The sequence below is a fragment of the Neomonachus schauinslandi genome, chromosome 15 (genome assembly GCF_002201575.2).
Source record: "Neomonachus schauinslandi chromosome 15, ASM220157v2, whole genome shotgun sequence".
NCBI classification, from domain to species: Eukaryota; Metazoa; Chordata; class Mammalia; order Carnivora; family Phocidae; genus Neomonachus; species Neomonachus schauinslandi.
The window spans coordinates 11,357,785-11,380,213 of NC_058417.1; the positions used below are offsets into that span (position 1 = coordinate 11,357,785).

Genomic DNA, 22,429 nt, shown 5'->3' on the forward strand with positions numbered 1-22,429 from the left:
AGTTTAGTATTGCCCTCAAGTTCAAAAAGTTTGGAGCAAACGTGCTGAGTAAAGCAGGATTGGAATCTGTTCCTGCCAGGGATCCGGAAGCCTTAAATTCAGTGATCCCCGATGGTGGGCCCAGGGGAAACCTGCCAGCCACTGACTAACGCGGCAGGGCTGGGCAGCGCCAGGTGACCCCGTGAAGCAGCCTCTGCCTCCCGTTTCATTGGCGGATGCTGCTGCAGCGCCCCGATTCCCTGCACAGAGCTCAGGGCAGGGGGGGCACACGTGTGCTGGGGCTCTGCCTTCTCTTGAGCTACCAGACTAAGCAACTGGGGGTGGGGAAGAGGGGCAGCGCGCAGGGCTGGGGCCTGGGCAGAGACCACTGAGCACCAAGGCTGAGGGTGACTGGGGGGCGCTGACCTTCTACTTGGTTGGAGGTGGGGATGGAGGGAGGAATGGGCCTTTCGGTGATACAGAAGTTAGCTGTGCAGCAAGGAAAAGTGCATTTAAGGTAGCTTAAAAACAGATTAAGACCAAACTGCCTCAGAGAGGGAGGAAGAACAGAGAACATTCCCTCTGCCTGCCTGCTGGTTGGCCATGCTCCTTGGATTCTGTGGGTTAACATTCATGCCTTCTGATGCGAATCTGCTCGTGAAGAAACAGGAACACACGTTCTCCTGGTTCTGGCAGGTACACAATTTTCTTGGCAAAGTTCTTTTTTTTTTTTTTTTTTTTGCCAAGTTCAGTTTTATTTAGTTCCTGCTCTGAACCGCTGTCACCGGAATTCATAGATGGGTGCGCTGTGTTCAGGAACATGCGTTAGGTTGAGGGACTGATACCTGCAGTGCGGGGAGAGAGAGAAAACGGGAGGCGGTCTAAGCAGCCTGAAAACCAAAGAGAGGTGCAGAACCCCCTCCCTACCACCGGAGCGCCCGGCGAGCCCCAGGCTGGAACCGGATCACAGGTGCATCTCAGACCTCTTCGGCTGCACCATGTTTGGTTCTCTTTCTGGTTCTTTGGTTAATCCTCCTGAGCTCTGTGTAAGAGGAGCTGCTTTTAGGTCTCGTGCTCTGACCATGAGGCAGTTATGGTATGTTTTATGAAAGGAGAGGCAGAGTAAGCTCTGGGAGAAGATGCGGACCGAAGCCCTGGGCCCTGGGCCTCATCCTCGCCCTCCACTCTGCCTCTCTCTGACATGTAGCACCTCAGCTGCTCCGGGAACATCAGGCTGGAACTGTATGGGGAGCATAGGCACTCCCCACTTCTCACGGAATACAGAGACTTCCCAGCTAACCCCGAAGCTTATGTTACCATTCACCTTCATTTTCTCGCCTCCCTAGACATGGCTACGAGGCTTGAGAACATCAGAGTTCTGAGGTGTTTGTTTTTGCCCCGTTGGTAGGTGCTCTGAGGAGTTAAGCAGATGAAGGAGAAACAGAGGCGGGGACAATCCACACACAGGGATGATAACCCCCCCGGGGGACAATCAGAGTACATGGGGTAGATGCTAGCTCTCCCCTTACTTGTTTCACGTGGGCATGAGGAGGAGCACAGGAAAAAGCAGTTTATTTCTCACCCCAAAAAAATTTAAAAAAGAAAAATCAAGATAATGCATCAGCCATCAGAATATGCAAATCAAAACCATGAGACCCCACTTCATAACCACAAGGGTAGCTGTAATTGTAAAGACATCATAACAAGCGTTGGGGAGGATGTCGAGAAACTGGAACCCTGGTGCATCACACACTTTGGCAGTTCCTTAAAAAGTCAGAGAATGACCATAGGACCCAGCAATTCCACTCCCGGCTATATGCCCGAAGGAATTAAAGCAGAAACTCAAACAGATACTTACACAATCAGTAGCATTAATCACAATAGGCAGAAGGTGGAAATAACCCATCAACTGATGAATGGATAAATAAATAAATAAATAAAATGTGGTACAGCAGTACCCCCTTATCTGTGGTGGATTCGTTCAAGTACCCCCAGTGGATGCCAAAAACCGTGCATAGTACTGAACCCTACAGACGCTATGTGCGTAAACTTGTGATAAAGTATAATTTATAAGTTAGGCACAGTAAGAGAAGAACCACAATCACTAATAGTAAAACAGAATAGTTATAACAATATTGGGCAATAAAAGTTACGTGAATGTGGTCTCTGTCTCAAAAGATCTTTTTTTTTTTTTTTTAAAGATTTTATTTCTCCATTTGACAGAGAGAGACACAGTGAGAGAGGAGCACAGGCAGGGGGAGTGGAGAGGGGAGAGGCAGGCTTCCCGCCGAGCGGGGAGCCCGATACGGGGCCCGATCCCAGAACGCTGGGATCATGACCCGAGCCGAAGGCAGGCGCCCAACGACTGAGCCACCCAGGCGCCCCTCAAAAGACCTTCTTGTGCTGTAGTCTCACCCTTCCTGCTGTGAGGATGGGAGGTGAGAACATGCCTGCATGAGGAGATGAGGTGAGGTGAGTGAGGCAGGCATGTGACCGAGTGCTGGGCCACCCCCGACTACCATCCGCTTCTGGACTACGGCTGACCGCGGATAACTGAAACAGCGGAAGGCAAAACCGCAGATAAGGAGGGGCTACTGTACATCCACACCACGGAAAATTATTCAGCAATAAAAACAAAGGGCTGATCCATGCTGCCACATGGCCGAACCTTCTGAGCATTAGGCTGAGGGTAAGAAACCTGACACAAAGGAGCTTCATAGTGTGTGTTGTTCCCTTTATAGAAAATATCCAGAATAGGCACGTCTGTATAGAAGTCGGTTAGTAGCTGGCTGCCTCGGGCTAGGAGGGGATGGGGCTAAGGGGAACAGGGTTTCTCGTGGTGGTGGTGGGAGCATTTAAAATTGATTGGGGTGATGGCCGCACAACCGTGAATATTCAGGACGACCGAACTGTATGCTTTCAATGAGCAAATTGTATGGTATGTGAATTCTCTCAATAAAGCTGTTATTTAAAAAAGGATATAACAGGTTTTAAAAACTCCTTTGAAAACAGAGCAATTACTGAAACCCTGGTTTCAGCAATTGTGGCTCTCAGGGGAGCGGAGACTGCGCTGAGCTCAAGGGCATTTATTTGCAGATATCATTCTGCTGCCAGTGAACAAGGAACTTGAGTCAAGCCAGGGAAGCATCACTCGCAAGTCACCGAACTATAAAACAGCTGGAAGGGAATACGGTGTTTCTACGTTCGGAGAGGAAATCAGGTATTTTGTGATAGGGTTCCTTCTTCAGGTACAGCAAGGTGCTTGGAGCAGCAGTGACGGGGCAGGAGAGTCCCCAGAAAGGTGAGAAAAGCTAGCGCTTGCGGTGGCACTCAGTCCTTCACCTCAGATGAAACACAGGGCAGGACCGTCAGCTCCCATGGGGACCCCGGTCACTAGACTGAGATCAAGAGTGGGTGGGGCCGGCATCTAAGGGATGTGACCACAAAATTAGAAAGGCTGCTAACAGCAAAACTCACCCTGTCCATAGCTGGAGCTTACACTGTAGTTACTGATTAAATGTGGGAGGAAATACAAGAGCAGCCAAGGTTGGGAGAAACACTGCTGATAATACAGAACTGCTTGCAAGCTTTGAGCAGTGAGTTCCTTTATTGAGCACTTTGGTTTCATCTTATTTACTCTGCTCTGTGGTTAGGGATAGGAGCCCCTCCACGGGCAGCTGAGATCATTCAAAGAGGCCCTCCACATGCAGATAGAGCATAAAAGCTACGCAGAGACAGGGGGAGAGGTTTTCTTTTGGATTCGGCAAGCGAAGGGAGAGCCCGGGCAGCAAGCCGCCCCCTTCGCCTCTGGGGTGCCTTACCATTCTGAACTCCTATGGTAATAGTAGCCTTCTATGGAGGCTGCCGACTTCTGGAAGCAGATGTAATAGAACCCAGCAAAGGAGGCACCGCTGATGTCTTTGATCGTGTGATCTGGGACCAGGAACTGTTCCTGCACACAGATGGAGGAGGTCAGTAACAGACGGCGTGCTCCAGCCACGTCTGGGGCTCCCCGTTAGCCTTCAGGTGGTTCTCGGGTTCCAGTGTCACATGGCCTTGCCCAGGCTTGCTGGACGACGGCGGACATCTGCGTTTCAACCCCATCTGTCAACAGCATTCTAGATAACTAACGCAGTAGCCTGTGTCTTGAGCTCACTGAGATCGGCAATGAAGAGAAGGTTCTACGGTCCACACGTCTTGAAAATGAATCGATACCTACCTACCTTTCAGAGCCCACAGACAGAACGACCCAGGAAGAGGAAGTTTCTGCTCCACCCCAGGAACTGGTGCTGGGTTCCTGATCGCCTCTGCCTTCTGAGGGCAGACCAAGCACCAACTGCCCCCGTAACAGCTCCTCAAAAAGCTCGACACCTCATCCACAGCCATCAGAACGGTACTATTCTTGCTCGGGCGCCTTGGGAAGAGGCGAGCTTATGATCTCTGGCTACGGCCAAGCTGAAAGGCTACATCTGGGCACCTACTCTTCCAGGAAGATGAGGTCAGTGGCCTCACGGCCCCAAGAGGTCCACTGAGAGCCCATAGTGAGTCACACTGAGAAGGTCTTTGGAGACCAAACAACTCCACTGTTTTGTTTTTTTAAGACACTCTCCGTCCCTTTCTTCAACCTCTGAAATGCTAGTTTTTAAAAATTAATTTTAAAATTAGGACCTTGCAAGATACTTCCTTTAGTACTTTATTAGCTGGCACATTTCCAAATACCAGACAGCAAGCTCATGAGGGCGGACTCAACTTTTACTCTTTGCACCTGGCCAGCATCTCTGCAAAAAGTGATGACCCCGCCCCCAACCCCAAATTATTAGCCGTACAAACTAAAGATTGGGAATAACTCCTCTAAATGACTCGCTTGCATGAAAGCTGGCAAGGTTTCAAGATAAAACAGCTTTTTCCTGCAGACTGGGGACCAGGGGTTGGAAGTGGGTGTCCGTTCACAAAGTGATGTCACAAACCCACTTCATGATTTTGCTAGCCTGCGGCTGGAACACAGTAATTACCAGGCTATCAAAAGAGGGAACACAAAAGCCTTGTCAGCCCAAAGCCAATCTCGCGAGTCCAGCCAGATGGAGTTCTCGGAGGGCTGCTGAGTGGAAAACCCAAATTCCATTCCTGGTCCCTCATTTCCTGCCAGAGGGAACCAGACAAGCTGAGACGGCACTGAAGCTTGGCTAGGACGTGGTGAGGGAAGAGCCACTTAACACGGGCTCTCAGCTGAGAGTAGGAAATGACGGGGCCCAACTCTGGTCTTCCTCTGAGTCCAGAGAACGCCGGGGGTGACTCAACCTGGAGAGTCGAAGGTGCTGAGGGTGACCACACCGCCCCCGCCCCCAGCCATGAATTTATCTGCTAACCACCAAATGGCGTCACCAAAGACAAACCGTCTTGCATGGCAGCAGTTGGCCAGTGTGGCCTGGAGCCGTGCCTGCTTTTTATGAGTGTGTAAAGGCACTCCACGGAGACAAACTGTAATGAAGCACTGGACCTGGGGAGCAGGAGGGGTGCTGGATAGAATGCAGGCTCTGGCTGGGCTGGGACCTTACCTTCCACCTCATGAAGACATAATCCCCATTCTTCAGCTCTTCATAATCAAAGTCATCTGAATTAAATGATTTTGCATACTGATAAAAAGCCAGAAACTTGCCCTGAAAGCAAAAAAATTGAGCATGAGGACCAATCGACGGAGGGGGAGGCTGGGGTCACCACTGCCCTTCTGCGCCCAGCAGCAAGCACCTTCGCAAAGGTGTGATGGCTGTTGGATGCGCCCATAAGAGCAGCAAACGCTGAGGACTGGGGAAGGGAGCCTGAGGTCCCCACCAGTGAACTCGGGCCTGGCCTCCAGCCGAGGCACCATGGGGCTATGCCTGCCTAGTTAATGTGGTCCAGGGAAAGGCCCGGGGCTGGGAACGGATGAGATTCCGGGAGCCTTTTCTCAGAACACCTTACCACAAGCAAAGCCAGGAAGGATTAGCGAGAAGATCTCTATAAGTGAATCAACATGAGCCATGCAGAATAACTTAGAGCCAGCACATCACCCCGAAGGGAGAGAGGGGTTTACTAAAGCGGGGTCCTCTGACACAGGAATGTGGCTTAGGGCCAGCCAGTGAAGTAGAAACAGGAAATGGGTAATATATGATTAAGTCCTTTTAAAAAAGGAGACCAGAAATAGGTTACAAAACTGTGTCTCATGATCCTATTTTTGTAAAAAAAAAAAAAAGAAAGAAAAAAGGTTAATATCTGTTTTAACTTTGGGTATTGTTATTATAGATGTTTTTTTCCCTTTGCTTTTCTGTTTACTCAAATATTTAAAAATAAGTATGCATTATTTTATAAAAAATAAAGTTTAAGATACAGAAGTATTAACTCAGAATTTGTCACATGTATATCTCTATTCTAACTGGATTAAGTATATAGAATCTTGACTTTAGGGTACCACCATGATACCAACTTTAAATATCACTCAGGAAAACTTGAAGGTGAAAAACAATGTCTCTGATTCCAATTTACAGGCAGTCCTGGTTTTATTGTACTTCACTTTATTGCTCTTTGCAGATATTGCATTTTTTAAAAAAGATTTATTTATTTATTTGTCAGGGTGGCAGAGGGAGGGGGAGAGAGAAACTCAAGCAGACTCTACGCTGAGCGTGGAACCCAACGTGGGGCTCGATCTCATGACCCTGAGATCACGACCTGAGCCAAAACCAAGAGTTGGACGCTTAACCAACTGAGCCACGTAGGCGCCCCCAGATAGTACTTTTTTTTTTTTATAAATTGAAGGTTCGTGGCAACCCTGTGTCGAGTAAGTCGATTGGCACAATTTTTCCAACAGCATTTGCTCACCTCGTGTCTCTGTGTCACATTTTGGTAATCCTCGCAACGTTTCAAACTTTTTCATTACTCTTGTATCTGTTATGGTGATCTGTGATCTAATGCCATTGTTTTGGGGCACCACAAACTGCCCCCATATAAGATAGGAAACTTCATCAATAAATGTCTGTGTTCTCACTGCTCCACTGACTGGCCATCCCCCATCTCTCTCCCTCTCCTCAGGCCTCCCTCTTCCCTGAGACACAGCAATATCGAAATGAGGCCAAGTAATAATCCTACAACGGCCTGTGAATGTTCAAGAGAAAGGAAGAGTCCTATGTCTCTCACTTGAAATCAAAAGCTAGAAATGATTGAGCTTAGTGAGGAAGACCTCTCAGAAGCTGAGACAGGGCTGAAAGTGAGGCCTCTTGGCCCAGTGAGCCAAGTTGTGAATGCAAAGGAAAAGTTCTTGAAGGAAAGGGAAAGTGCCACTCCAGTGAACACATGAATGATAACAAAGCAGGCTTTGATGTGGAGAAAGGTTTAGTGGTCTGGAGAGAAGGTCAAACCAGCCCCAACATTCCCTTAAGCCAAAGCCTAACGCAGAGCAAGGCCCTAACTCCCTTCAATTCTGTGAAGGCTGAGAGGTGAAGAAGCTGCAGAAGAAGAGTCTGAAACTAGCAGAGGTTGGTTCAGGAGGATTGAGGAAAGAAGCCGTCTCCATAACGCAAATGTGCAGGGTGAAGTAGCAAGTGCTGATGTAGAAGCTGCAGCAAGTTCTCCAGAAGATTCTAGAACTTCATTAAGATAATGAATACGCTACACTAAACAACTACACTACACCAAATAACAGATTTTCAGCGTAGATGAAACAGCTTGGTATTGGACGAAGATGCCATCTAGAACTTCTATAGCTAGAGAGGAGCAGTCAATGTCTGGCTTCAAAGCTTCAAAGGTCAGGCTGACTCTCTTGCTAGAGGCTCATGCAGCTGGTGACTTTAAGTTGAAGCCAATGCTCATTGACCATTCTGAGAATCCTAGGACCCTTAGGAATTATGCTAAATCTACTCTGCCCGTGCTCTAAAAATGGACCAAAGTCTGGATGACAACATATCTGTTTACAACACGATTTACTCAGTATTTAAAGCCCAACATTGAGACTTCTCAGAAAACAAGATTCCTTTCAAAATACTGTTTGGGGGGTCGGGGGATGGGGTAGCCAGGTGATGGATATTAAGGAGGGCACATGTTGTGATGAGCACTGGGTGTTACACGCAACTAATGAATCACTGAACGCTACATCAGAAACTAATGATGTACTATACAGTAGCCAAGTGAACATAATAAAAAAAGATATTATTGTTCATTAACAATGCACCTTGTCATCCAAGAGCTCCGATGGAGATGGACAGTGAGATTTATGTTGTGATCAGGCCTGCTAACACAACGTCCACTCTGCAGCCTGTGGATCAAGGAGTCATTTCAACTTTCAAGTCTTCTTATTTAAGAAATACACTTAAGACTGTAGCTGCCATAGATAGTGACTCCTCTGATGGGGCTGGACAAAGTAAATCGAAGACCTTCTGGAAAGGATTCGTCATTCTAGGTGCCATTAGGAATATTTGTTGATTCGTGGGAAGAGCTCGAAATATCAACATGAACAGGAGTTTGGACGAAGTCAAGTCCAACCCTATAGATGACTTTGAGGGGTTCAAGACTTCAGTGAAGGAAGTCACTGAAGATGTGGTGGAAAGAGCAAGAGAACTAGAAGCAGAAGTGGAGCCTGAACATGGGACCAAATAGCTGCAATCTCATGATAAAACTTGAACGGATGGGGCGCCTGGGTGGCTCAGTTGGTTAAGCGACTGCCTTCAGCTCAGGTCATGATCCTGGAGTCCCGGGATCGAGTCCCACATCGGGCTCCCTGCTCAGCAGGGGGTCTGCTTCTCCTCTGCCCTCTTCCCTCTCGTGCTCTCTGTCTCTCATTCTCTCTCAAATAAATAAATAAAGTCTTTAAAACAAAACAAAACACTTGAACAGATGAGGAGCTGCTTCTCATGGATGAGCCAAGAATGTGGTTTCTTGGGATAAAAATCTACTCCTGGTGAAGATGCTGTGAGGATTGCTGAAATGACAACAAAGGATTTAGAATATCACCTGAACCTAGTTGATAAAGCAGCAGCAGGGTTTGAGAGGATGGATTCCAATTTGGAAAGAAGTTCTACTGGGGCCAAAATGCTATCAAACAGCACCTCTTGCTACAGAGAAATCGTCTGTGAAACAAAGAGCCGATCAATGTGGTCAACTTCATTGTTGTCTTATTTTGAGAAATTGCCACTGCCACCTGAGCCTCCGGCAACCACCCCCGAGATCAGTCAGCAGCCATCGACACTGAGGCAAGACCCTCCACCAGCAAAAAGATTAGGATTCGCTGAAAGCTTAGAGGATGCTGAGCATTTTTTAGTAATAAAGTATTTTAAAATTAAGGTGTGTACGTGTTGTTTTAGACCTAATGCTACTGCACCCTTCATAGACTACAGTATCACGTAAACATAAGTTTTATGTGCACTGGGAAACCAAAAAAATTCTTTTGACTCACTTTATTGCAATATTCACTTTATTGCGGTGGTCTGGAACGGAAGCCGCAGTATCTCCGGGGCATGCATGTATCAGGCACTTCGAGTCCCTGACAAACAGGGATCCCACATGGGATTCTGGGACTCCGGAGTGGGCTGGGAAAGTTATGGGAAACTGAGTACTGCAAAGGTGACCGGACTGCTGAATGAGGAAGGGCCCAGAGGCCGAGCTCCTCATCCTACCATATCAAGGGTGGCCTTCTCTGTCCTTCTGTCACTCAAAATATTTCAATTCAGCCTACCAAGGAGAACCAGATATTTTCTGTTCTGGTGGAAGTCTGGAACACTAACAGTTGGTTTCCAGGTATTTGATTTGCAGCAGACCTAGCTTAGAATTGACTCAAAGACCTTGCTTTTTTTGTAGAACCAATTTGAGATGGAAAACCAAGTTGGATGGAAGACAGGCTGTGGTTCAGTACAAGAAAGAGCTTTCCCGGGCGCCTGGGTGGCTCAGTTGGTTGAGCGACTGCCTTCGGCTCAGGTCATGATCCTGGAGTCCCGGGATCGAGTCCCGCATCGGGCTCCCTGCTCAGCAGGGGGTCTGCTTCTCCCTCTGCCCTCTTCCCTCTCGTGCTCTCTGTCTCTCATTCTCTCTCTCAAATAAATAAATAAAATCTTTAAAAAAAAGAAAGAAAGAGCTTTCCCGCTGGGGCCATCCAAGAGAGAAAGGAGCCATCTTGTGAGGCTTCGAGCAGCATGGGAAGAGCCGGCATTGGGCAGGGTGGGACCAGATGGCAGCTGGGAGCCCTCCAACTCTGCTCCCTGATGCTGGCACCACCGTGCCCCACTCGAGCTCCCCAACCGAGCAGCCTAAGAGACTCAGATCTTGTTCATTCCTTCGTAAGATACACACACAAATGACTGACTTTCGGTGTCTATTTGCGACAACAGGCAAAACATGTAGCTTACAAAAAATGGTTTTAAAAGCTCAAGTTTAAATTTAATTAATTAAATAATTTAAAGTAATTGAAACTCAGCATCTGAAAGATGTTCCTTTCCTATCTCAGGTGGAAAACATTAACAAGCAAAGCAGCTAATCTACTGTGAGGCTAACTAGGACAAGGGTCTATAATAGGGAGTCCTGTCCAAGGACTATTGTGCCAGAATCAGGAGAGAGCTTGAACAGCCAGGTGAGAGGGGCAGTGGGAAGCATCTAGAGTCTTCATTACTGACACAATCACTTCGGGTGGGTTTAGAGGGTGAGCACATTAGACTTCTTCTGTGTTAAACCAAAATTCATCGGGGCACCTGGCTAGCTCAGTCGGTGGAGTGTGTGGCTCTTGATCTCAGGGCTGCAGGTTCGAGCCCCACATTGGATATACTTAAAGATAAAATCTTAAAAAAAACTAAAAACTAAAAAAATAATAATAAACCAAAATTCATCATTGCCATGGTCAACTAAGTCAGAAGGCTATTATGATAGGTTGAGAAATGGATTTTTGAAGACCAATCCATTGAGTTGTGTGAAAGCCAATGAAAAGACTTGAGGACAGTGACTCTAAGTTGTCTCAAAATGTTCACTACTGGTGAGTGAGAACACATCCCCCACTTGACAGTTAAAAATGGGGGAACTGGAATTTTCAGTGTCATCCTGATGATGCTGAAGTTGAGTTGGAGCTGGGTGAGAAGCCCCCCCCCCCACCCCGGGGCTCTCCCCATACAGAGATGCCAGCAGGAGAAGCAGCTTTCTAGAAACTGCATCTCCACCTCATGCTAACCCTGAAGACAGAGGCCACTGCTTTATGTTTCACAGGGCTCCCCCACATACAGGAGATGAGAAGGAAGAGTGGACAGGTGGACAGGACAGGGGACAGTGATAAGACCCCGAGAGCTAAGTTCCTTGGCTTTCCAGCAGTGCCTGGGGGGCCCAGAGGAGACAAATATCTACTCACCCAGTGTTTCCGATCAACGTCTTCATCTGCGTCCCACTTCCGCGTTAAGAAAGGGTGTTTTTTGCTGATTATTTCTCCTTCAAAAAAGGTCGTAAGGGTTGGATACTCCTATGGTAAAAATCCAAATATCAAAATAAGATGTCAAAAAAGAGTTTTTACCTTTCCCAAAGGAAAAATCAACCTGGTTTTAACTTCTTCCCGGGACTCTGAAAAAACGATCACACTGCTAAGCAATGACCCAAACTGAGTTAGGTCCAGTGATCTGCTAATGGCTGCAGAGTCAACGTGAATTGAAGGTGCTCAGAGAGTCTCTTGGACTTTATGGAGTTTGCCGGAAGCAGAGAACCCTTCTTCGACTTCACTTGTTACATACTGATCACTCAGAAAAGAATTTAGACAAGTAAATTCTGGGTATTCTAGGATACAAAGCAGATAGTAACTAAGTAGATGTTACTTTCCAAGGAAAACACCCAAAGATGCTCCCAAATCACAGCGTTCACAGCTAAGTCTCCCTCACGCCACGGCCTGGCCACTGGTTCTCAAACTAGCTCAGTCATTTGTCTCTTTTGTGCCCATTCTTCGGGTTTCCAGGGGTGGGTTTTTGGGTTTGGGGTTTTTTTTTGCAGAATACCTTGGTATATTAGGATACATTTATTATATGAACTAAGGCCATCTACACTAAGGAAAATATATGTAAATCACATCCGCAATGGAAAATCACCACAACAGAAACACACGGGGAAAAAATAAGCTGTCATCCTAACTGGGTGCTTAGAATACTCTTGTCAATTTTATTTGCTATTTGTTCACCTGCTAATAAGGAGGCACCAAAGATTCTGAAAGAAACTAATGGAAGAAAAAGTTAGCACTGTTAAGAAGTTTACCATTTCTCTGCATTTGTAAAAAACCAACCAACTGATCGACCAACCGGACAACCCCTCAGCCCAGCCTGCCAGCCCCTGGTGTTTCCTGGAAACGTGTAATGATGGTCACTGGCCTGGCAAACTGTGGATTACAGCCCTAACGTCCCTGGGACCACAGAGGTACCACTTTCTGTTTCAGGCCCTATGTAGGCCCCTCTTATTCTGCATCAAACATCTACACGTGTTTAAAGTAAATCTGTTCCAATGGCTTTGCTCCGTCTCTCAGTTTGACCTGCCACGTAGCTGGGGCCGCCCCTAGCAGATACTGCCATGCTGGTTCAGCAGCTCCCAGGAAACAGCACAGCCACGGGCACTCCACTCTGGACTGGCCTGCTTCACTACACACCACGGAGGCCGTCTGTGGTCTTAACAGTGAACTCTAAAATATATAGCACCCTCCCCGCCAAACCACAACCCCTTTCCCCAACTCGGGGGCTGGGTTCCTCGTACAGACATTTACATATACAGAGTGAAGAAATTAAAGGGGAGTTTCCTAAATGGAAACCTGATTTTAAAGGTATAAACTAGGGGCGTCTGGCTGGCTCAGTCAGTAGAAATGTGACTTTTGATCTCAGGGTCATGAGTTTGAGCCCCACATTGGGTGTCGAGAGTACTTAAAAATAAATAAATAAATACATACATACATACATAAATAAATAGGGGTGCCTGGGTGGCTCAGTCAGTTAAGTGTCTGCTCAGGTCAGGTGGAACCCCGCATCAGGCTCTCTACTCAGTGCGGAGCCTGCTTCTCCCTCTCTCTGTCTCTCCCTGTTCATGCGTGCTCTCTCCTCTCTCTCATAAATAGATAAAATCTTTTAAAACTAAATAAATAAATAAAATAAAAGTTTAAACTAAATTATGCTGATCTGTTTTAGGAAGAACTACTAAGGGAGAAAGTTCTGTATCAGTTAGTACCTGACTTGAGATTTTAAATGGAAAGCTATACGTATGGATTTTCTGAGGTTTGAACTTTAACATTTTTTTTAAAACTTCCACAAAAAAGATAGAAAAGAAGAAAATGATAAAGTGGTCCTCTTACAATACAAAGAAGATACTTATGGCTCAAATCGCACGTTTTCCTAATGAACTGACTCTGCACTGAAAACGTTTCAGGCACTAGATCAGGGTGACTGCAAGGTACCCCCAAGCTCTGAGAATTAAAATAAAAGAAATACTGCCTGATGAATGAGAGTCAATAGGTACAGAAGTTACCAAAAAGATGAAATCTCTCTCAGGGCAGGACCAGGAAATTCAAGCACTTGACTGTAGCCAGACTGGCGGTAATTTTTAGAGCCAGAGGAAAAACTCTATCTGCAGGAGGGACATCAGGAAAACGAGTCAGAGAGGAAGAGACGTAGCCAGCAAGCCCCACCCCCAAAGCAGGCGAGGGCTTCCTACAGTGGGTCTAGCTGCTGTTGGCCATTCAGGTTGTCCAAATCACTCCCCACACGGATTCCAGGCCCCCCCAAAACTCTGCGGTGATGGGTCTGGCTTTCCATGTAGACCCACCTCCTGGGGGATTAACACCCAACTGGCGACTAAGTCAGGGGGAACTTCTGAACATGCACGTACCTCATTTTAGAAATGAGTAAACGAGCACTCCCGTGTATACACCAGTCTCGGTGAGTTTGCTTAGTATGACCTATCTCCTTGGTTCAGACGAGTCTAGCCCAACCTCGGCAGAAGCTTCCAAATCCATCTAGTGAGTGAGTGGAGGGCCGGGCCATGACTCCCCGAAGGCTGGGCTCCTAGGCCCTGTGCCAGCTGCAGGGCCTCCCTAGAAATGTCCCCTCTCTCCACTGGTGCCTGGCTCAGAATTGCAAAGAAAATGTTACCTGACACCCATTCTTCACAATTCTGGGATTTCATTTCCAGAAGGCACAGAAACTTTTTAAAAACTGTGCTTGTTTGTGAACGTGAGACAGCTAAGAGACAAAAATTACCTCCAATTTAATAGTTCATTTTCTTTATTGGAGGCACAAGGAAGACTAAGGCTAAAACCCAATCATTTAAATGATTTTATTAAAATAAATCACATATGTAATATTTTCACAACTATTAATGGAAAAGCAAACAAACCCAAATAGCTGTATTTTATAATACAGGTAATAAAGTCATTCAGAGAATCCTCACCCTTTTTTGGCATTTCAGTGATTATGTACAGTGTTGGATTTAGAATTTAAAGATTTTATTTATCTGACAGAGAGAGAGCAAGCGAGAGAGAGCACACACAGGGTGAGTGGTGGGCAGAGGGAGAGGGAGAAGCAGACTCCCCGCTGAGCAGGGAGCCTGATGCGGGGCTCGATCCCAGGACCCCGGGATCATGACCTGAGCCGAAGGCAGACGCTTAACCATCTGAGCCACCCAGGCGCCCCCATTTCAGGATTCTTAATGCTACTTGCTGTTTCCGTGCAGCTTCCTATGACCAGTGTCGCTGGTTTTAGGGTCAGTGGTAGCATTCCACATGACAGATTCTGCTGGTTTCCTCATGAAGCCAAATGTTTATGTTCTGCCTTCAGTAGGTACATCTGGCTGCCTATGGGTTGAGCATATTCTGTGTGTTTCCTGCTCCCGTAAATTCAAAGGCTGGAATCCTTTATTCTGCTCTCATTTTCTACCCCTTCTCTACTGGATAAGTTTCTGGAGGCAGGAACAGGTTACCTTTTCATCTCAACAACAAACTTCACAGACAATTCTCAAACTTCTAATAGAGAAGTGGGAGAACCAGAGCGAATCAAAGAGACGGAAACAGTTGTTTCAAGGCGGGGGATGTTCAGGGCCTTCGTTAGTATCCCTCAATTTGTATCACATTGGAGTCCCCTCTTGCTCTTACATTGTTTCCTCCCCTCTAGAGTAAGGCCCTGGAGTAGACAGCGCAGGTTTATTCTATTCTATTCTTTTTATTGATTAGCCAAGTCTAGTTGACGCGACCATCACGCGGGTTTCGGGTCAGCGTAGTGATTCGACAACGCTACACGTTGGTATTTATCAGATTCGGGGACTTAACTACTTTCATTTACACCACAATGGTAGCAGAATGGGTATTTTTCATTCTCATTTTACAGATGAGGAAAGGGAAATGAAAGCTCACAGCACGAGCAAGGGGCAAAGCAAGGATGTCCTCCCGGCCCTCTCTAAGCCTCGGTGGAGCTGCGCCGTTGAGACAGAGAGGAATGATCAGGCCAACGGGGCCCGGCAGCCAGGTCAGGCCCAGGCCCTCATGGAGGAGTTAGGCGGCCAGCTCCGTCCCCTCCTTCCTCTTCCTATTTACTCACTAGCAGGGAAAGAAAGGATGCTCTTTCTTGCTTTCCATATTCCCAGGAGTTCTGAGATTCAAAAAGTTGGTTCAGAGAAAGGAAAACAGCCTACATTTCCATAGCAGCTCCTTGAGCTACGAACTAGATGATCACCTTTCATTGTTCCAGTGAGCTAAGGGGTTTAAGGGATGCCAAAGATTTCAGTTCTGGAATGATTCATGCGTATCCCAGAAACCACTAAACTTATGACAACGGGTAGCCATATTCCTACTCTATTTTTTTCCCCACCAAAGGATTAAAAAGAAAATCAACAATGTTGGTAACATTGTGACTTATTTATAAACTTTAAAGTTTTGTGCATCCGTACACTTTCCAACAGGGCACATCAAAACTACATGCTTTGTGTGTGAAGTACAATAACAACACTTCTCAGGGCGCTTTAATCAGGCCTCAGGGTCAACGCTCCTGGCCCTTCACACCCTGAGGAATGCCAGGCATGCGGCCCACCATCTAGTTCTAGTTCATTTGAAGGAGTGCTTACCTCAGTAAGGCCTTTTATCTTCAGGTATCCACAAAGGTAAGAGTTCCCTGTGTCCACATGCTGGAAAGAAAGGACACACAATCTTGTTACAAATGGAGGAAGCCCTGGGAGACAAGCTGGGGGTACTGTGGAAATCCATGCGTCCTGAGGTCACACGCCAGGCGGGCTAAGGGAGGCCTGGATGTTGGTGCCCGCCGAGCTTGGCCAGGGCTCACCGGCCTTTGAGACCTTCGTGAGTCCTCCCTACCCACGGGCCTGTTTAGACGAAGCAAGCTGATCCCAGGACCCTCTCAACCTCCTTCAGCTGAGTATCTTGAGACCGAAGCGCCTTTCTGGAGCAGCGAGCTCGCTCAACACAGGCCTCCCGCGGGTCTCAGAAGTGCACCCCTCCCCTATATTTACACTACGCACAATCCTGCATTAGTTCTTTATGAAATGGGCAGCATATTCAGGAAAGGCATCGTATGAAGACTGCTCGAGTAAAAATTTCAGTTATGAACCAAAATGCTGACCCTAGATCGGAATATATCGTTAAGCGTTCACTCTGCCCACTTCACAAATGCCTGTATTTCTTGGTGAAGAGTTGGGAGGCTAAAATAAACAGGGGTAACAGGCATGGGAGATTTTGAGGCTGAGTATCCACCAATTATGGGCTGCTGAGACACTGCAGGGGCCTACCCAACATCCAATTTCCTACTTTTCCATGCTGCCAGGGCCCAGATCCTGTTCTGGCACCCACCCTGGCCCCTACAAGACCTGGTCAGCCCTGATGGATCCAAGGCAGATGTGTGCCCCTGTCCCCTTGTGAGTCATCGGTTTAGGAGTGAGTGACCCAGTTCTGACCAATCAAATATGTGTGTCAGTCTCCTGGGTGCCTCTGGGCAAGATGCTGGCTTTTGAGGAGGCCTTCTTTCTTCCCTTGGTGGTGGCAGGACTTGCACATGGTGCAAGTCCATGCCCAGGCCCATGGCAGCCATCTAGAGACCATGAGGACAAACAGGCCGGGAAATGCCAAGGATGGCAGCAGAGAAACATGGAAGGAAATGGGGCTCCTGAATGAGCCAATCTGGAACCAAGCCACCTCCAAGCTTCTTGTAATCTGAGATGCTGGATTCACTCATTCTTTAATTTGAAGTGGGTATGGTTACTTGCAGCTGAGTGCACCCGGACTGACACATTTCACCCAAATCTACACAGATCGATCCTGAAGAGGCAGATTTTCACATTTCACCATAAATTGGGCTCCCTTACAAAGCAGACCCCTGGAATGAAAGCAAACCCAAGTACAATGCTACTGCGGCATGTTGAGATTTTAACACATTAAGAGAGGTCTCATCTTAAGCGACTAGGAAAGTTTTGTGGTATTTATCAGATTCGGGGACTTAACTACTGTCATGTACACCAGAAATCAAACACTCAGGCAATCCTTAAAAACTGTAATGAACACAATCGGCCAGATGAGGTCAGCACCAAAGCAAACGGGCTTCAATGAAGCTGAAATGCTCCCACAGTTTGGTGCTGGTGACAAAGGTAGTCCATGTAAAAACTGCCAAAACACTTAAAATATCCTCATCGGCTGGCCTTGGCGCTGGATGTGGTCTAAAGTGGCTGATCTGCACTAACATGGTTCAGCAGAGAACTTTATTTAAAGGACACACAGCTCTAACCCGAGGCCTTAAATTTCATGTATGCGATTCTCACTGAATTCAATATAGTTTGGCGTTTCACAGCGGCTGGAAACGGTATCAGGTGGCCAGGATACCTGCTAATAAGATTAAAAACTGAACTGGAAGTTGGTAACATTTTGCATAGATTATCGCACGCTCAAGAATCAGAATTTCAATTTGGCCTCTGTTCAACCACATGTCTCTCCCATTCTGCCCAAACTCATCTCCATGACGGTTGGTGAACTCAAATACACTACAATGCAGAGAACTTGAACCGAACGCCAGGCCAGCATCTGGATGAGAAAGACAGCAAGGCAAATGTTTAGCAAGAAAGTCTCAGAGCACAGCTGTGTCCAACAGCTGCTCTTTCTAGTACCACCTCACTGTGACCCTGGCCTTCACTTTGGTCTTGGCTCCTTGGATGGCAGAGAACAAACAGAATAGTTACAGTAACGGCAACAAGGAAAACCCAGCCGGAATCTCATGAAGGTCTGGGGAACTCTCTAAACTGGAAATTAAAAAAAAAAAAACGCTTTCAAAAAAAAAAAAAAAAACTTTTAAAAAAAAAAAAAAAAAAGAAGATTCTAATCAAAACCACAATGAGATACCACTTCACACCCACTACTAGCATGACTGCGATCAAAAAGAGAGGCAATAAGTTGCAAGTGTCCGCAAGGCTGTGGAGAAACTGGACCCTCATACGCAGCTGGTGGGAATGAAAAATGGGGTAGGCGCTTTGGAAATCGGTGTGGCAATTCCTCAAAATGGTAAGCATAGAGCTGCCAGAGGACCCAGGATTCCACTCCCAGGTATCTACCCAGGAGGCATGAAGATGTGTCCACATAAAAGCTCATACAGGAATGTTCACGGCATCATTACTCACAATAGCCCCAAAGTGGAAACCACCCAAATATTCACCGACTGCTCAAAGGATCAACAAAATTCTATATATCCATACAATGGATTATTATGCAACAATAAAAAATAACGAAGCACGGCCACTCGCTATGACATGGGCGAACCTGGAAAATGTGACGCTCGGCGACAGAAGCTAGACATAAAAGGTCCCATATTGTATGACTCCATGTATATGAAATGGCCAGAATAAGCAAATCTTAGGGAAAATAAAATGAGTGGTTGCTGAGAGTTGGAGAGGAGTGACGACTAAGGGGTGGGGTTTCTCTCTGGGGTGATGAAAGGGTGCTAAAATTAGTTTGCAGTGATGCTTACCCAACTCTGTGAATATACTAAAAAATAATGACTTGTACACCTTCAGTGGGTGAATTGCATGGTATGTGAATTATATCTCAATAAAGCTGTTAGGAAAAAAAGCAAGCAAGCAGCAAAGAGCCTGAGATATATTCTAAGAAGGCTGAGTCCAAGAAACTGGTCCTGGCTGAAAAACCAGGGTGACGATGGGGCAATTCACATGCCACTGACTGTCTCAATGATGAACAAACAGCTCACCAATCCAGATGTAGGGCAGCATTCCTGGGCATGACCACGGCTCCCACCAGCAGACATCCTACTGAAGTTTCTGCCAGGCTTCTGCTCTGGGCTGCCCTGAGACCAGTTAGTCCTGCACCAACTCAATCACCACTTCTACTGGTTCACAAGGAAATGGGCACCTGACAGGACGTCAGAAACAACACACCAATGACAGAAGGGGGGAGTTGCTGAAGAAGCCAAAGATGACTTCTCTTTGACACTTAGCGACCCTGCCAGGAGTCCCCTACCACATCAGAAACCATCAAATTAAACAATGGGCACAAATTCGAGATCATTCCAAACATGACCCACACCAAGATCTCACTGCCAGAATTTTATGATGTTGCCCCCCACAAAAAAAAGAAAGAAAAAGCAAAAGCCTTTACCTTCATACTAAACTCTCAGGTTTTAAACAAAAGAGAAGAGGGGTCACCACATTAGGCATATAATTATGAAGATTGAGTGAATCAGTCACAACAGTTTTCCAGTTATAATACATACCACGGCTCATGAAAGTTAAGTTTATAGACCAAAGATACAATTAACATGAAGATGCAGTTTTCCCAACCGAAAAAAGATGAAACTATTGATTCCCCCAAAACAGTGAGAAAAAAGAGGCTAATGATGCTCTGCTGTTAGCAGAAAGAAAATGTATCCCCATTGTCTTCTGGGTGGGAGACCTATTTGCTCAGAAGAGAGGCTGTTCAAGACTTAACATTTTTAAAGAGCTGAGGGCACATAAGGCAAAGACACATCTTAGGTTCTGTCCTCACACATGGGAGAGGTAAGGTGGCACACTAGGTCCTCAAAGTTTCTGTAAGGCCTTTCAAGGGGGAGGAAGACAGCCTAGGAGGTGGGGCATCAGGCTAAGGAAAAAAAGGGGCAAAGGGAGGAGGAAAGTGGGTCCTGAGGCAGGCAAGAGTAGCTACACAGGAAGGTTTTGCAAGGAAGGGAGAGAAGAAGTATGAACTACTGTTGATCTCTGACTGGGAAAAAAAATGTCAAGTGTGTTACTATTTGCATGAGAGGGGTGAGATGCAGAAAAGAGCCAGAGTAGGTAAAGCTGCAGCTCCAAAGCTATCAGGGGCTGGCAGCAGGTACTTAGAAATCCAGGTCAAATGGGCGGGGCGGGGGGGGGGGGGGGGGTACACAGAAAGCAAGAAAATACCGTGTGAGAGATAATACTGGGTGAGTTCGATTTCCCAGCACATGGGTATCAGAGACTGGGAGGAAGCCCTGGCAGTATAGATAAAAGTTAAGAACACAGAAAGAGGGTCCCCTGGAGCCAAGGAGGAGGAAGATGAAGGTATGGGTTGGGGAGGTAAGCCAGGGAGACTGGGAGGGGACTGGAGGTGGCCAGAGAATGGAGGTAGGGAGCATAGAGGAGGCTTGGGGCTGGGGGCAGCTGGGTGCCTGGGCCAGGAAGAGACTGGGGCAGCTCCGAGGGGGGGGGGGCAGGCAAGATCCCAACGGACTGGGAGCTCCACCCAGCAGCACCCAGGATGTGAGTGCCTGGTCTTCAGAGAGTAAGTACCAAAGGCTAGGAATCAGTTGTGGGTTGAGGAGGCTCTCAGGGCTCAGGGGCTAATGGAGGGAGTGTGATCCCAGGTCGGAGGGGACTAACTAGGCTCTCCCAAGGAAGAAATCCTGGGAGGAGGGCCCCAGGGTTTGAGGATCCCTGGGACAGAGGAGAGGGGAGGGGAGGAGGACTGTCTCAGGTCTGGGATAATTTGACATGGGCCCAGCCACGGGTAGAGTCCCGAGTCAGGAGAAACCAATGGAGAGTTCTTCAGGGTCTGAGAGGGACTGGAGGGAGAGCTGATCTCGGGGCGACAGGTCCTGGGGAGGAAGGACTCAGGTCTGAGGGTGGCCAGTCACAGGGGGCTTCCGGATCTCAGCCAGGCCGGTCACGGTCTGGGAGAGTGTTCAGGGTCGGCCAGGAGCCGCTCACGACAGGCTCCGGTGTGAGGGGCAGGTCAGGGTTGGGGCTTGGAGAGTGTGAGACACCAGCTGGGCAGGTCCCGGGCGGTGAAGCGCCTGGTGCAGGAGGCCCCGCGGCGAGGGCCTGGTCCGCGGCTGCGGGCTCGAGGAGCCGGGGGCGGGCACGGCCCGTGAGCGCCGCGAGGAGGCCCTCGGGCCCCGGCCCGACCCGGCCCGGCGCTCACCTGCAGCACCACCTCTACGTCGTACGAGTTCCCCTTGCTCTTCTGGTGGCCGCGGAACTTGGAGCCGCTGTAGAGCAGGCTGGTGGCCACGCCGGGCTGCTGGGTGTTGATGGGCGGCGGCGGGATGAGCGAGGCCGCGGAGGCGGCCGAGGCACCGGCCGGCGGGGGACACTCGGTGCGGACCGGCATCGCGGGGTCCCCCGGAGCCAGGGCTGGGGGGAGGGGGGAGAGGAACCGCCGCCGCCGCGCGGGAGCCGAGGGGGGTGGCAGGGAGGGAGGGGCCGGGGCGCGCACGCGCGGGGTGGGGGCGGAGGGGGGCCCACCCGCCCGCTGCCTGCGGACCAAGCGCTCCGGCTGCCACCGGGACCCCGGGACCTGCGAGCAGGGCCTCCCTGTCCTGAGCTGAGTCCCCCTCCCCACTTGCCCTCGCACACACACCACCTTTTCGATTGGCTCAGGCACGCCGGGGGGGGCGGGAACAGGCTCACGCGGCGCTTCCACCCATTGGCGGGCGGAGAAAACACGTGGCGGGGTGTGCGAGGGGCCCTCTGGGACTTGTAGTCTTCTTCCCGAGGCGCGGCGTAGAGGGGGCGGGGCGAGGTGCGTTTGTGATGCTGATTGACTGGGGGTGTGCGCAGGAGGCGCGCAGGAGCGACGGCGCGCCGCTGGTGTCATGCGGAAGATGGCGGCGTCCAGGGGAGGCTGAGGACTCTGGGGAGGTGGAGGCAGGTTTCCGTACAGCCTGAGCGTGCGGCTTTGGGGATCCCTTCGCTCTGTTTCCTGCTCTCAGGTTTCGCGCCGGTCGTCTTCCCAGGCTCTCGGGCGCGATGTGGAGGAGCTGCCTCCGGCTGCGGCACGCCGGGCGCCGCCTCCTGAACCCGCCCCGGGGTGCCTTCACCGCCTCCGTGCGGCCGGGGCCAAACCCCCTGATCCCTGCCCGGGCCTACGCGCCCCCAACAGGTGAGGGAGGCCAGGGCCCGAGCCGGGCTAAGGTGGGCTGAGGGGTTCGGCTGTGCAGGGCGGGGTAACCGAGGCAGGGCTCAGGCTCGTGAGGTTACGCAG

General features: G+C 48.7%; 2 protein-coding genes across 2 annotated transcripts in view; one reads left to right on the forward strand and one right to left on the reverse strand.

Moving 5' to 3' along the window:
* GID4 (GID complex subunit 4 homolog) lies at positions 1 to 21,768 on the reverse strand. Its single transcript, XM_021694616.2, has 6 exons — positions 21,368 to 21,768; positions 16,048 to 16,107; positions 11,327 to 11,434; positions 5,535 to 5,636; positions 3,801 to 3,931; positions 1 to 824 (listed from the first exon to the last, which is right to left on the reverse strand). Exons 1-6 carry the CDS (start codon positions 21,554 to 21,556, stop codon positions 761 to 763), a joined length of 654 nt encoding a protein of 217 aa, XP_021550291.1. The 5' UTR covers positions 21,557 to 21,768; the 3' UTR covers positions 1 to 760.
* ATPAF2 (ATP synthase mitochondrial F1 complex assembly factor 2) overlaps positions 21,522 to 22,429 on the forward strand; it is a 19,568-nt gene continuing 18,660 nt past the window's right edge. The window contains exons 1-2 of the mRNA XM_021694617.1: positions 21,522 to 21,542; positions 22,158 to 22,327. Of these exons, the coding sequence (XP_021550292.1) occupies positions 22,195 to 22,327 (133 nt within the window). The 5' untranslated portion in view covers positions 21,522 to 21,542; positions 22,158 to 22,194. The remainder of the gene's footprint in view (positions 21,543 to 22,157; positions 22,328 to 22,429) is intronic.

Coding starts and splice junctions, on each gene's coding strand:
- GID4 (XM_021694616.2), bottom strand. CDS start 21,556: ATGCCGGTCCGCACCGAGTGTCCCCCGCCGGCCGGTGCCTCGGCCGCC. Junction 5,637..11,326: donor ACGTTGATCGGAAACACTGG/GTGAGTAGATAT, acceptor TTTTGCTTTCAG/GGCAAGTTTCTGGCTTTTTA. Junction 3,932..5,534: donor ATGTCTTCATGAGGTGGAAG/GTAAGGTCCCAG, acceptor ATCTGTGTGCAG/GAACAGTTCCTGGTCCCAGA.